Below are 13,297 nucleotides of genomic sequence, written 5' to 3' on the forward strand. Positions count from 1 at the left end.
TATGATTTGTTTAGCTTCCTGGTGCTTAACATAACGTGTTTTGGACATCCAGCAATAACGGTATTGAAATTGCCCAATATCTTGGAAATGTGGATCATAGTGAAATCTCTGTGAACAGATTAGATCTTGATGGAAGTGCTGGTAAAACACAGGACTTTGCTTTTGTGGTTTTTTTGAATAAATAATGAATAATTACACCATCTCATTTATTGTATTTCACGTTTACTATTGTTGTGATCTTAATGTTGTGCATCAAGGGCTTGGTGCTGCCTTAAGCTTTAGTCCCTGACTTTATCTTCTGTCTGTACATATACCTATACCCAAATAAATCTATGAAGGGAAGAATTTGGTCTCTGTGGAGTGTAGCAGTTGTATTGCCTTTTAGGTGGTAAGGTAACATTTCATCCATTTATGGCATTGACTGTTTTGTTGAAGGATTTCATAAACTTATTGGATAGACTAGTGTGTGGTCTTATGAGAATAACAAAGGATTTTATAGTTGTGGAAACACATAACAGCTTAAATAGAATATGGCTTATTTGAAGCCCAATGCTAGGAAGTCCATTTCCTATACAGGTGCTAAAGGTATAAAAACCAGCAAGGTGTTTAAATTGTCAAATGAAAAGCTGTGAATTTAACAGGTGCCTGCAGGTTTAGACTTTTTAAAAGTGTAATTAGAGAGCAATGATCTCCCTTGATTATTGTCAGCAAGCAAAACAGTCTTAGGCGTGTCCCTGGCACTGTCTAATGCTGCTTGTGCTGATTGAACATTCCCTCATATGCTATTTTGTTGGGTTTTCTTTCTTTTCTTGTGTATTTTTCTTTCTTTTCTTGTGTATTTTTCTTGTGAAAACATACAAAGGATGGATGTACAGTCTCCACCTACTGAGAAGCTGGGTTTTGTAAACAGATTTCTTTCATTAATTTCTCCTGAGCTTTTTTATTTATATTTTCCGAATTCTTGGTCACAAACTCTGCTTTTCTGCATTGGCTGCAGCACCTCTTGTGAAAATATGGTTCTGTTTGTGATGTTTAGGAAGACTCAAGTTCTGTTTCATACTAAAATTTTTTCTGTACACAAAGAGTTTTGTATGCCTGGAAAAAACCTTTTTAAAGGGTTTGTCCATGCATATCCTGTCCACAGTATAACAACTCATTTATTTTAGTTATAGACTTTTGCATAGCATTGAAATCTGACCAAGTGTTTTGAAGGGTTTGATTCTAGTGCCTTCCTGCTGGCATTCAATGTTCCCAAAGGGCTTAAACAACAGGAACAACAACAACAACAATAATAATAATAGGAATAATAACAAAAATTAAAAATGCAGAGTTTTCTGAGTCTGCTTTAAATAAATAAAAAAGCCCACTTTTTCAGGGGACATTGGAAGTGAGAAATATGTGGGTGGTAGTTTTTTGCCCCTGCTGACCTTTGGAGTGTTCGGGGGTGCAGGCTCAGTCCTGCAGTGGCACATCAGCTTTCACTGGCAGGAAGGGACCTGCTTGCGCCTGGAACTCCAGTACCAGCCCTCTCTGACCACAGACAGCAGTGCCACATGTCCCACTCTGAAATCAGCCTCTTTATTTGTGGCAGGTAGGGGTGGATTTCAGGATTTTTGACCTATTTGTGACTCAGACTAAGGTCCATATGGAATGATTTTTTGATGTGATTCTGCAATATAATTATTAGAGCTGACTCAGAAACTTCTTCTGGAGGATGACTTTTTTGTCCCAAGCAAACTTTTTGGGGAAATACCATTTTTCTGCAGCATCATAAATCAAGAACGACAATGTAGGAAAATATTCCTCATGAGATGGCACTCCCCTGGATTGCAGATGGGAGAGGTTTGAGTCTTGGTTCTTCATGATCATCTGCTTCATCATAAAGCTGCTCTTATAAAGAATTTAAAATGCTTGAGGGCAGAAAGAGCAGGGTTGATTTTATAAACTTAGGTTTTGATTTCCCTTGAGGAACACTCAAATTTCTGCTCTGCCTATGTCTCTGTCAGCTTCCCAAGGAATGCCCAGCTGTGCTTTTCATTGCACTGAGCTTGCAAGGGAGCTGTTGTTTCATGAAACTGCTGGAAAATCTCACTGCAGTGAGATAAAGAAACAAATGTGAGAATGGTGACATTATAAATAGCAGCAAACCCCTGAATGAGCCCCAAACTTCCAGTCTCGCAGCCAGTGCCGACAGTTACATTCCTATCATTAGCACAAGATGAGTTGGTGTAAAAATGTATCATGGTGTGGCTCTGTGGGCTTGGAGCTGCTCCTAGAATGACAAAGTACTGACTCAAAGAGGCACCTAACCCCAAGGAGGAGGAGTGTGTGCTCTGTGCAACTCTTGGTAGAAGCATCAGTAAAATTCTACATCTGCAAAATCCTGCCCTGTATCTCCTGACCTTTTCTTTCCAGACAAAGACGTCTTGGTGTAAATGAGATTCAAGCTGTAGCACTGCTCAGATCATGTTTGGGCAGGGGACAATTTTCTGTTAAGTTTCTCCAAGAGCTCCACATAATAGCTGAGGAGAAGGCAGGAATGCAGATGGCTGATGGAGTGGAAGTTGCGGAAGTACACAATGACATATGTTGCTGTCTTCATTAAAGTCTCTCTGGTTTCTTCCTTTCCTAGGAAGCTATGTGGCATCTTCCTTTTGAGTGATCCTGCTGAAGCTCTAAAGCACATGCTCTTGTTGGCATATAAGAGCTGACTCAGAGCCTGCAGATGAAAAGCTTTCTTTAGGGACTGTGTAGTGCTCTGAATGCCTATCATCACTTATGCATTTATTTCTTAGCATGATTAAATAGTAGCCCTATCTCAGGATCCTGACAGTCAATTTCTTCTACACAGGGGAGTCAGAGACAGATGCTGAAGGTTTCCTTGTAATTCCACTTGGGGTTGCATATGGTCATGGAGAGCCACCATGGTAGCACATTTGCACTGTTTGTCCCCTTTCACAGAAACTCTAGTTCCTTTGGTATTCAGTAACTTGTGGGCATCTGTGAGTTTGTAGATAAGAAGGAAGAACAGAGTTTTTGGCTGGCATGTCAAGAACTCAAGATTCCATGTTGCAGTTCAGGTCAGTAATATGGTACTTTGTTCTGTTCCACTTGTTCAATGTCTTCTGCAGCCAAGTTTGTTGGAACTGAATCTGCTTTCAGCCACACTTCAGTGTAATTAATATAAATGCCAGTAAGTGCAGCTGCTTTTCTGTTGTGTTCTCCTTCCACTTTATTATGGATTGATCTGCTTAGTTTATGGGGAACCATAAAGCAAATATGATAGTTTGATTTCATTTTCAAGCACGTGGTTTGTTTTATACATGAGCACTATGGGCAGAGCCTTCTCAAGGAGCTCTACTGGCTGCATCAGTATATTGTATGTTTAGAAATATTGTATGTTGTATGTTTAGAAATATTTCTGATTCATCCCATTGAAGTTTGGTTGAAGACAACACATAGCTTTGCAGGGAACTTTCAGCCTTGCTGAGATGTTTGCACAATGAGCCTTATTTTAGTTCAACCTTTGATTAAAAAAAAAACAGACTGGAAATATAGAGACCTTTTTTGGTTTGATGTACCTGAGCTCTGTTCCTCTACTGGAGGCAAGGAATATGTAGTCCAATTTTCAGGCACTTTAGCAGATGTAGTTAAAAGTGCACATATATACTAACCTTACGTAGGTGAGATACAAAATGTTTTTAATGTACATGGAACACAAACAATCTTTTCAACTAGCAAAATCTTATTTTGCTTTTCTTGAGAGCCCTCACAGTCTCATTGTGCAAAAGCTGGCACTCTAGTGCTCTTTTCTGTGTCTGAGTCTTGGGCTTTTTATTTTTACTCACTGGTCTAAGGAACTGGTTACTAACTTACTGTTAGCAATTTGAAATTATTTGCAAACACTTAGGAATTAATGAAATTAGATGTGTTCTTTATATTGATACTTGAGATAGAAAGACACTTTTATTCTTTATTTCCATATAGATTATTTTCTGTTTTTTAATTTTCAAATTTTTATTTCTAGAGCCTAATTTGATACTACAATTATCAAGTATAACTTTACAGTAAAGAAAATTTTTTTTGCTGTAGAATGCTCTTTCAAGTGTGTTCTAAGATCTCAACTATGAGGCAGTTAAAATAGGTGGCTCAAAACTCTTGCTACCAGTCTGGGTAATCTGAGGATAAAAACATTTCTGGATAACCATGTTTGATAAAAGTTTAATGTATAACTAGCCATAAATTTGTAATATGTGCTTCAGAGGGCAGATGAAGGTGTGGCAGGTGAAATCATAATGCCAGCCCATCTGAAATTGAAAATAAATTAGTTTAAAAAGGGAAACTGAAATGTCTTTACTTATGTGCATGCAGTTAGTTGTTCTTGGAGAGGCAGATTGTGCTCAGGAATTTGCAGCCTTGTTTCTGGGCTTTGCAGAACAGGGAGTGTTTGCGAGCTCCAAATAGCAGGGCCACAGACAAGGTGTGTGGGAGGTGGTTGCTGATAATAATCTGTTTAATTTTTTTTTTCCCCAGCACAGCATCTGTGCTGGAGCCTTAACCATTCCACCTGATAGAGTCTCAGTTAACATTTACCTACTTCTCTAGCTAGTGCTGTGACCTGTGCTTTGTGTCCTTCCTGCTTTTGGCGCCTGTGTCACCTGATCAAAGAGCTTGGGATTGGTCCAGTGCTGTTTTGGAAAGCTGGTCCTGGACCTTGTGGGTTTCCTTAAGCCTGGTAAGGAATAGACCATCTTTTGAGTGGCTCTGTTTCCTGATTTAGAAACTGATCAATGTTAAATTTATGTGGAGCTGAAAAATCCCTGGTTTGGAATCAGTAAAAGTCATTTTATGTGGGAAATCTGTGGCCCTTGATTTCTTTCAAGCATATGGGTAGGCTGCCTGTCCTACAAAACATTTTGGCTACATTTTTTCACTGAGACAGCTTATCCTAACTTTCTGTTTCATAAGACATTTTGCTTCAGTTTAGGTATTTCTCATCAGCTTTGATTACACACTGTTTACCTTCAGGCTTGGTGAGTTATTTTTGGATGGCACTTGAGATTAAAGCTGCAGAATACAGAAGTCCTTCTTGCCTCATTGGTCATCTCAATTGCAGAAATTCAGGTTACAATTTCTGAGTTTGTGTTTCTGTTTAAGGAGAATGATGTTTATGCTTGTGTCCTCTCTTAGCACTTACATTAAAGTAAGGATATTTGTAAATTAGCAGATAAGTCCACGGTGTGATCTTTATTTAGAGATTGAATAATTTACATGAAAATTTTAAAAAGCAGAATTTTAGGGCTCTGTATTTTAATTTAAACAATGGGATTAGAAACAATTACAACCATTTACTTAGCAAATATTGCTGTGAAGTTATAGATCCAAAGACAGGTCTTGTTATCTGTGCTCACAAGTAGCTAGCAGATAAAACACTCCATCTTCTTGCTGCGACAACACTGGTTCTGCCTACCAGACTGTTCCATTCTACACACGGGGGAGAATCTAATTAAAGGGAGAGAATTGAATTTGGAAAAGACTTAGCATGTCATCTTGTTTTTTTCCCTCATAAATGCAGGATTAGTCTTTATGCCATGTCATGGCAATACCTTATATAAAGGAAAGAATTGCTCTTTCTTTCTTAAAGTGGTTACTTGATTTAAGAGTACTATAGAAGCACAAGATGACCCATGTTCTCTGCAATATAAAGTTTCAGTCAGGTAGTCAAATATACACTGGTTATTTAGATGTATCTAGCTTAATAAAAGAAAAGTACAGGAACAGTGGATTTAGCCAGTTTATTTTTGTCATGAATATTTTTTAATATTTTTCTTTTTTCTTTTTGTCTGTTAGAATCTGATTCTGAGAAGCATCTTGTCTTGGATTCTTTTCTGGATGACTGGCTTTGTGGGAAAGGGGAAGGAAAAAAATGGTAAATGAGAAGGCATATTCAACTTGAGTGCTACAACTCATTGAGGATCTTAAGTTTTTTTCCTCAATTGCACAACATAAAGACAGATCAGCTTTATGGATTCTCATTAGTAAGAGCACCACTAGAACAGGAACAGCACTGCTGCTAGGCTGTTGCAGTTGGTTGGCAGCATGATTAGCTCTAAAAAGGGGAATGTCATTATTGTGGCAGCAGGGACTGGCAGGGTGCCTCTGGGGGATGGAGGAGCCAGGACAGAAAGCTGGTACCAGATGGTGATTTCAGTAGGACTAGGTGAAGCAGGAAATAGCTGGAAATGGGAGAAGCTGCATTTAGCAATCAAGTTGAAGTGGCAATTTTATTCTGATGTGAGGACAGATCCAGGGTGGAGTGGAGAGGGCAGCAGCGATTACCTGCTTGGGCAGGAGTGTTGTATTTGATGGTCTGGAGAGATCCTTCCCACCCTCAGCAACTCAGAGATTTGTGTGGAGCCATCTGCAGACAGATTTGAGAGTACCATGTGTAAGGTGCTGGCAGCCCTGCTTCTTTCCTGCTCTTGCATTCTCCAGACTGCTCTGCCCACCATCATAATTCGCTTTCTTGGCTTTGCTGAGCTTTCTCTTTCCAGCCTCCAAGCTCAGTCCAGCTAAGATGTCACTGCCAGAGGGAGCAGCAAGAAGAAAATAATTGGCTGTGGTCTCTGATCTACCGCAGCACTTCATTTGAATATTTCCTTTCCTTTTCCATTCTGAAAGTGTTAGATCTTGACTGGAACTTGTGTAGATATCTATATAAGAAGAATCAGATGATATTTGATACTAAGAAAGCTTCTAGTCTTAATTCTGATTTTAGCTAATAATGTAAATCTGGAGTTTATTAGGATGCTTTTGGCTGACATCTGTTTAACTATTACCATTTAGCTGGTCATAGTTTGAGAATGAATGTTTTAACATTGGAATTCACCCTTTGAAGTGAAGGGAGTTAGCTGGTGTTGGGCTGCAGTCATTGTAGAATGAAGGTGTTCTCTACAGCTGCTTAGACTTAAACTCAAGTCCAAGTGTATAAGACCTATGGCTGTAGGCCCCTGGCATGGAGTTGTCATTAAATATTTTGTACTCAAGAGATATCCTTGCCAAAGAGAAATCTGCTTTTTGGAAAGATTTGTATTATTTTTTCCTATATTTCCTACATGCAGTGGCAAAAATTTTCATACGTACCTCATCTCTCACTGTGTTTGTCATTCATATCCAAACCAGAGACTTTTGGGCAAAATGGTTTATTTATGAGAAGATGGCCAGGAAAGGGTCCCATATTAGAATTCACTGCCTGATTTTCTTTTTATGATTCCCCCCTGTGAGATCAACCCTGTGCTTCTTAGTTTCATATGCTAGATCTCATTCTGCAAATTTTCTTATGAACCTGCCTTATTGCTGTGTTTTCTTTTACCAATTTACTGCTGTGGTTTCCTGAGTAAGCTGTAATCGGGTAATTGGGGAAACCTTGTATTATTTAGGTTTTTGCTACAATATGTTGACTAAAACTGGAGAATATTTTTCAATTTGTGCCCTAGTGAAGTTGTATATTAACAAAAATATAGTATTTATTTTTAATTACATGTTCGTGTTGCTGCAGATTAGCCTCTCCCATACTTTATTGACTGTCAAATATCATGAAAAAGTCAGAGAATCCTCACTGTTATGCTGTGAGCTTTATTTAGAATGCTTAACATCTCTCAGGAGCTTCTAAAATGTGGTATTTTTCTTTTGTGTTTTCCTTTGGTTTTAATTCTTAAATGGTCCCTCTTTTCAGATTTCAAATTATAATCTATTTCCTGATGCATTGCTGACGTCACGCGAGCCATGTCAGAAGTACTTCCAGGTCAGATGCCCTTTAAAAGATTCTGCTATGCAAATATGTGAAATCTTTCTCTTATTTTTCTTCTTCTTTCCAGGTCCATATTTCACTTTCATTTTGCACTTACACATGAAAAAGAGAAAGCGCTTCATTTTTTTTAACTGTGCCTTTTTGAAGAAACTCTCTATTGAGCTTTTTAAAGACTTCCTATAGACAATAGGATGCAACGAAGTCATTAGATGGCAAAGACAAATTGGTCATGCACTATTCTTTGTTTGCAATGACATTTTCTGTCTGTCTCTTCTAGCTCTGAAAGTTACATGAGAGGATTGAAAAACATTGATAAAAGCCATTCAAGTAGCAATATTATTTGTATTATTGTGATCCTTAGAGAGTTGGCACTACTCTTTGTTAAACATATTGTAGTAGTAAAAGTATTTTAATCTATACCTGTGAGAATGGTAAAAGTATTTTAATCTAGATCTGTAAGAATGTTAAACGTCTACAATTCAGGCTGGGAGTTCTTTTGAAAAGTAAGCAAGTTGAAACCCTTAATGAATTGCTATGACAGATCTTCTACCAAGTTAAGTGCTGTCCTGAAGAACCAACAATTTAACCATGTTATTATTCCCAGTAATGATAATATTCTAATTGTTGTTAGCTTTTCACCAGAATAGAATATTTTTTAGTGTAATACCCTACTTTTGCTCACTTAAAACTTAGCAGTGTCCTCCCACTTATACTGAGACATATATATCAACTCAGTGATTCCTGGTCTGGTTGTCCATTGTGTTTGCTTTTCAGTAGAAGGTAGAGAAATTGAAAATATGGTGCCCTGTGCCAGTAGCGTGGTCCTTGCTGGTAGCCAGGCAGCACAAGGAGCTGTCTGAGAGGGGGATGGAGTCTGTCTGTGGCAGCCCTGGATGCAGGAATCTAGGATTCTTGCATTTTATTGAATTCTTTAATTAGAAAACTGGCATGTGCTTCCTCTGGGAAAAGTGATGTGTTTCAAGCATCATTGTGTCCTGTATAAAGGAGTAGGGATGGGCTATTGCTCTTCTTCCTTGCACTGTTCTACTATGCAATCTTTCTTCAGTGCTCTTAGGCATTTCTTTGCATTCCCATTTTTCTGCTGCTGTAGTTAGTCCCAGTCTCATAGCAACTTCTACCCTTGAAATGGAAGATCTGCCCATCTGTATTTCTTCTCTTTTTGCCTTCTTTTCTCTTTTTTTCTCCCTTTTCTCACATCTGTCTGCTTCCAAGAGCAGAGGGAAGCTGGCCGTGTGCATCCCAGGGCGTGGCTGGGAGCGCAGGGTGACAGCGAGCAAGCAGGCTCATGGTCCCCAAGAGAGCAGCTGGCTTCACTCTGGGCACCCCTTGTGCTGCTGTCTGCCTGCCCACTGATCATTTGGTCATGATGGTTTGATCGATGAATCACCTGAGATGGGGTCAGGAGGGGAGGTGGTGTCTAGTGAAAGGTTTGTTTGGACAGTTTTCTGCTCATGGTCCTACACCAGCCCAACTTGACAGCCAAGTCACAAACACTGTGTGAGCCACAAAGACTCCTTGGCTCAGGCGTTGAGCAGTGTGTCCATGTTCATCAAATCAGTGGAGAATCTTTATCAAGCAGATCAGTAAAATGTGATACATTGTGTTGCAATGTTGCCAAGGTCTTATTCTTAACAGTATTTCTGAGCAATGAAACAACAGCAGGGGACAAGCTAGAGATAAGGTGACAGGCAAATACTTAAGCTTTATCCAGGAAGATTATTTTTTAAGAAATTTGTTCAGTGACAAAAATAGTGGCAAACATTGCATGAAGTAGCTCGTTTGTAACAGAGGAGAACAAATTTCTGTCTTGTTCTACAGTATTTATGGGTGAAAAACATAGATGTTTGTTTTAATTTGCTGAAGCATGAAATAAAATGTAATGTAGTGAAATCCCTAGATACCATGCAATTGCACAAATTCTAAAGGTCAGGCAACGTAGGGGTGAAATTATCCTGCCCTATTACTTTACTTTTTTATGTGACTTTCATGTTGTCAGATTTTGAGTGATTCAGAAAGAGAGTACAAAGCAGCCATTTGATATGTAGAAGCTGTTTCACGTAAAACATTTTGGTAACATCTGATCAGATGCAATCTTGCTTACATTAGACCTGATTTGTTTTGAACAAGGTCCAGGAAGCTCTGTGTGTATATGGTGTGTTTATCTGAGAAGTAATTTATAAAGTTCCTTTAAATTTTGTAATAGTTGAGTTTTAAAGTGTCTTGTGGCTTAAGTTTTTTCCAGGATGTTTGTCAGCCATTGCCTAAGATGATGGCACAGCATGTCCATGGGGTGATCCATCTTCTAAAGAATTTGCAGTTGGTTTAGACTGACTGACCAGGGCTTGAGAAATTGGCAAATATGAACAATTGTAAAATTTAGTTGAAATTCTGTTTTTAACAATTTTAGAAATTGTTCTTCAACACCTGGATGGGTGATTCAGGGAACAAAGGGTATTATTACTTGATTTGCTTGGTTTCAAATGAACCAGAGTCATGTTTGCAAGTGAGCAGCTTTGACAGCACATCAAAGAGGAGGGAACACTGGCAACTGTGCCTGCATTTAGGTATCAATGGGAAGTGCTCCTTTTCACTCTGTGTATTATATTTTCTTTTAAAACCCATATATTTAATCTCTTGTAAATCTGTACAGCAGTCAGTTCTGTCATATATCAAATGTACAAAGATGCAGCACAGCTGAGCTGCAATGATCTGTCATCGGCTAGCTCAAATTACAGCTTTTCATTCCTGGATAAGCCCCTGATAACCTTTTTATGTGCAATATAAGCAGTCAATGATAACTGAGAATTAGGAACAACAGAAAGGGTGTTTCATGTTGTGGCAGATGGAAGTGATTTATTAATTGGCCTCTAATTTAGTTGCCAGGTACAAAACAACAGTGACTGTTACAGTAAATTGAGGTGTTCATGGAATATTGTGCAGATTAGTGGAAGCCATAAATAGACAGTACAGGAACAAATTGCAGGGTTTTTTAAATGAGTTTTTAAAAAGAGCTATATTTCGATTTATTTTTAATAATCTAAAAATCTGTTCCCTCAATAAACTTAATATTTTTTCAAAATATGAGCTGTGCAAATGGCTAAGAAAAATCAGAAACTTGTTTAAAAGCAGACAAAAGAATTTAACAGAGTGTTAGGATGTATGTTTTATCCTTAAGCTTGAACTTGGTGAGCTATAGAAATAGTAAACCATCTCTGGAGCAAGCCTTTTGTTTGAAGTTGATTGAATTCCAGCAGGGTATTTTGTCAAGGGATTTTTTTCCCTGCCCCTGAAAATCAAATACACCTTTGTGGTCATCCACTTGTCTTCCCTGACCCTCTCCTTCCCTTCCCTAAAAAAAATGAAAAAGGAAGGTGGCAGGGGAGGGAGGGGAAAGAAAGAAAGACAGAGAAAATGTAAGTGTTAGGAGTCAACAGCTGACCAACCAGTCAGGTTTAGCAGTAACAGCACTATATAAAAATGAAAAAGAAGCAGCATCTGTCTGCAGTCTTACAAATAGTTCAAATTTCTGTTTCCTGGTGATGAGCACTTGAGGACTTCTTTCTCCATCCAACACAGAGGTGAAATACTGAAAGATTTATGGTATGATAGTGAGAGTCCCAGGCATTTGCAAAGGGCACCCCTGCTGTCCCACAGCCTGCCTGCAACAGATTCAGACATGAAAAACCTGCCCTAAAATTGTATTGTATGGGGCCAGGCTTTCTGCTTTTTCTCATCTTCGTGGTCCTGATAATCTCTCTATATTTTTTTCTGACTATGTTCTTCCTCATTGAATAAGATAAGCTTTTGTCTCTTCTCTTACCCACATAGGTTGTGGTAATTTTCCTCCTGTAAAACCATTACCTAAAGTGCCACATGCCCTTACCAGAAGCCCTAGCACAGAGTGTATGCCATGCACGTGTCTCACGGGTGCTCCCTTTGCTTTGCAGTCGATTCCGGCGTGGATGCCCTGGCGGTGTTCATGGCGAGTGGCAGCACCACGGACGCTGTGAACCGCAACGGCCCCGCCACGCCGCCCAACACCCTGAACCTGCGCTCCTCCCACAACGAGCTCCTCAATGCAGAGATCAGGCACACGGAGAGCAAGAACAGCACCCCTCCCAAATGCAGGAAAAAGTACGCTCTGACTAACATTCAGACAGCCATGGGGCTTTCTGACCCAGCAGTCCAGCCCCTGCTGGGTAACGGCTCTGCCAATATAAAGCTGGTGAAGAACGGAGAAAACCAGCTCAGGAAAGCTGCCGAGCAGGGACAGCAGGATCCCAACAAAAACCTCAGTACCACTGCAGGCGTAAATGTAACTTCTGAGAAGTTTGAAGGCAATGAGCCGATCCCACAGGATTCCTCTGGCTGTGAAATATTACCCTCGCAGCCAAGAAGGACCAAGAGCTTCCTGAATTACTATGCAGATCTAGAGACATCAGCTCGAGATCTAGAGCAGGGTTTTGTTGGCATGGAAGATAAGTCTGCACAAAGCAACAGCCAGGCTTCTACCGTTATAGTCAATGGGGAAGTCCTGCCCCGGAAACAGAACAAGATGCCGAGTCCAGAGGATGGCCAGGTTGCCACGGTGTCATCAAGCCCAGAGACAAAGAAGGATCACCCAAAAACTGGGGCCAAAACAGACTGTGCCCTCCACAGGATTCAAAACCTGGCTCCGAGTGATGAGGACTCCAGCTGGACTACCCTGTCCCAGGACAGCGCCTCGCCGAGCTCGCCCGATGAAACAGGTACGAAGCAAAGGCTCCTCACAGCCTTGTTTTAGAAAGGGATTGCTTAGCTTTCCTCAGCTGGTGCCAGGAAGGACAGAGGTGGTTTAGCAGTTTCACTGGGGAACTGGATTGTATCAAAATGCAAGCATTGGCCTTGCACACAGCTGCTTGTCTGCTAGGGAATGCTTGGAAGGTTCCTGGTTGATTGTGGCAGCTTTAAGAAAGGCACCAGCAGGTGGCCTATACAGGGTCCTAGAAATATGCTGACTGCACCTCTTCCTACTTCATAAATAATTACTCTTCAGTAATCAGTGGGTGCATGTTGTGAGAAGAACATGGTTACCAGGAGATGCTGAACTACTGATAACTACTTACACACAACAAAAAAGCTTTTCTGAATGATGATTTCTAGGTTCAGTGAAGAGTTTTACTTTTGTAATGCACAGCTTTGTGAAATGTGCCCACTACATCCCAGTCATTTGATGATGATCCCTCTCTGTGTCAACATGGGTAAAGAGAAACCCTCCCAGCTGAGGAGCTGTGCAGTGAGCCCTGCTGGTGTCTGTCCTGGAGGGCTGTGCTTTTGGGCATGGTCAGGGCTCTTCACTGCCACTGCATCATGTAGGAGGAGAGCATCATGTGGGGTCTGCACAGCTCAGTGCTTCCCAAACCTTGCATTTATGCTCCAATAGGAAGTGTTAGGGCCCAAAGAAAGAAAGACATTTATCTAGGGGGA

The 13,297-nt window shown here is 40.1% G+C and overlaps 1 protein-coding gene across 12 annotated transcripts in view; it reads left to right on the forward strand.

Annotated features, from left to right (window-relative positions):
* The window catches only part of APBB2 (amyloid beta precursor protein binding family B member 2), a 163,653-nt gene that overhangs the window by 61,123 nt on the left and 89,233 nt on the right, over positions 1 to 13,297 (forward strand). For 7 of the 12 annotated variants that reach the window (XM_074541588.1, XM_005490525.4, XM_074541592.1 and 4 more), the window contains one exon: positions 11,779 to 12,579. In XM_074541588.1, the coding sequence (XP_074397689.1) occupies positions 11,779 to 12,579 (801 nt within the window). Of the gene's footprint in view, positions 1 to 7,735; positions 7,805 to 11,778; positions 12,580 to 13,297 lie in introns of all 12 variants that reach the window. The other 5 variants (XM_074541593.1, XM_014269503.3, XM_026795575.2 and 2 more) reach the window with 1 other exon arrangement.

Source organism: Zonotrichia albicollis, chromosome 5, assembly GCF_047830755.1.
Source record: "Zonotrichia albicollis isolate bZonAlb1 chromosome 5, bZonAlb1.hap1, whole genome shotgun sequence".
NCBI classification, from domain to species: Eukaryota; Metazoa; Chordata; class Aves; order Passeriformes; family Passerellidae; genus Zonotrichia; species Zonotrichia albicollis.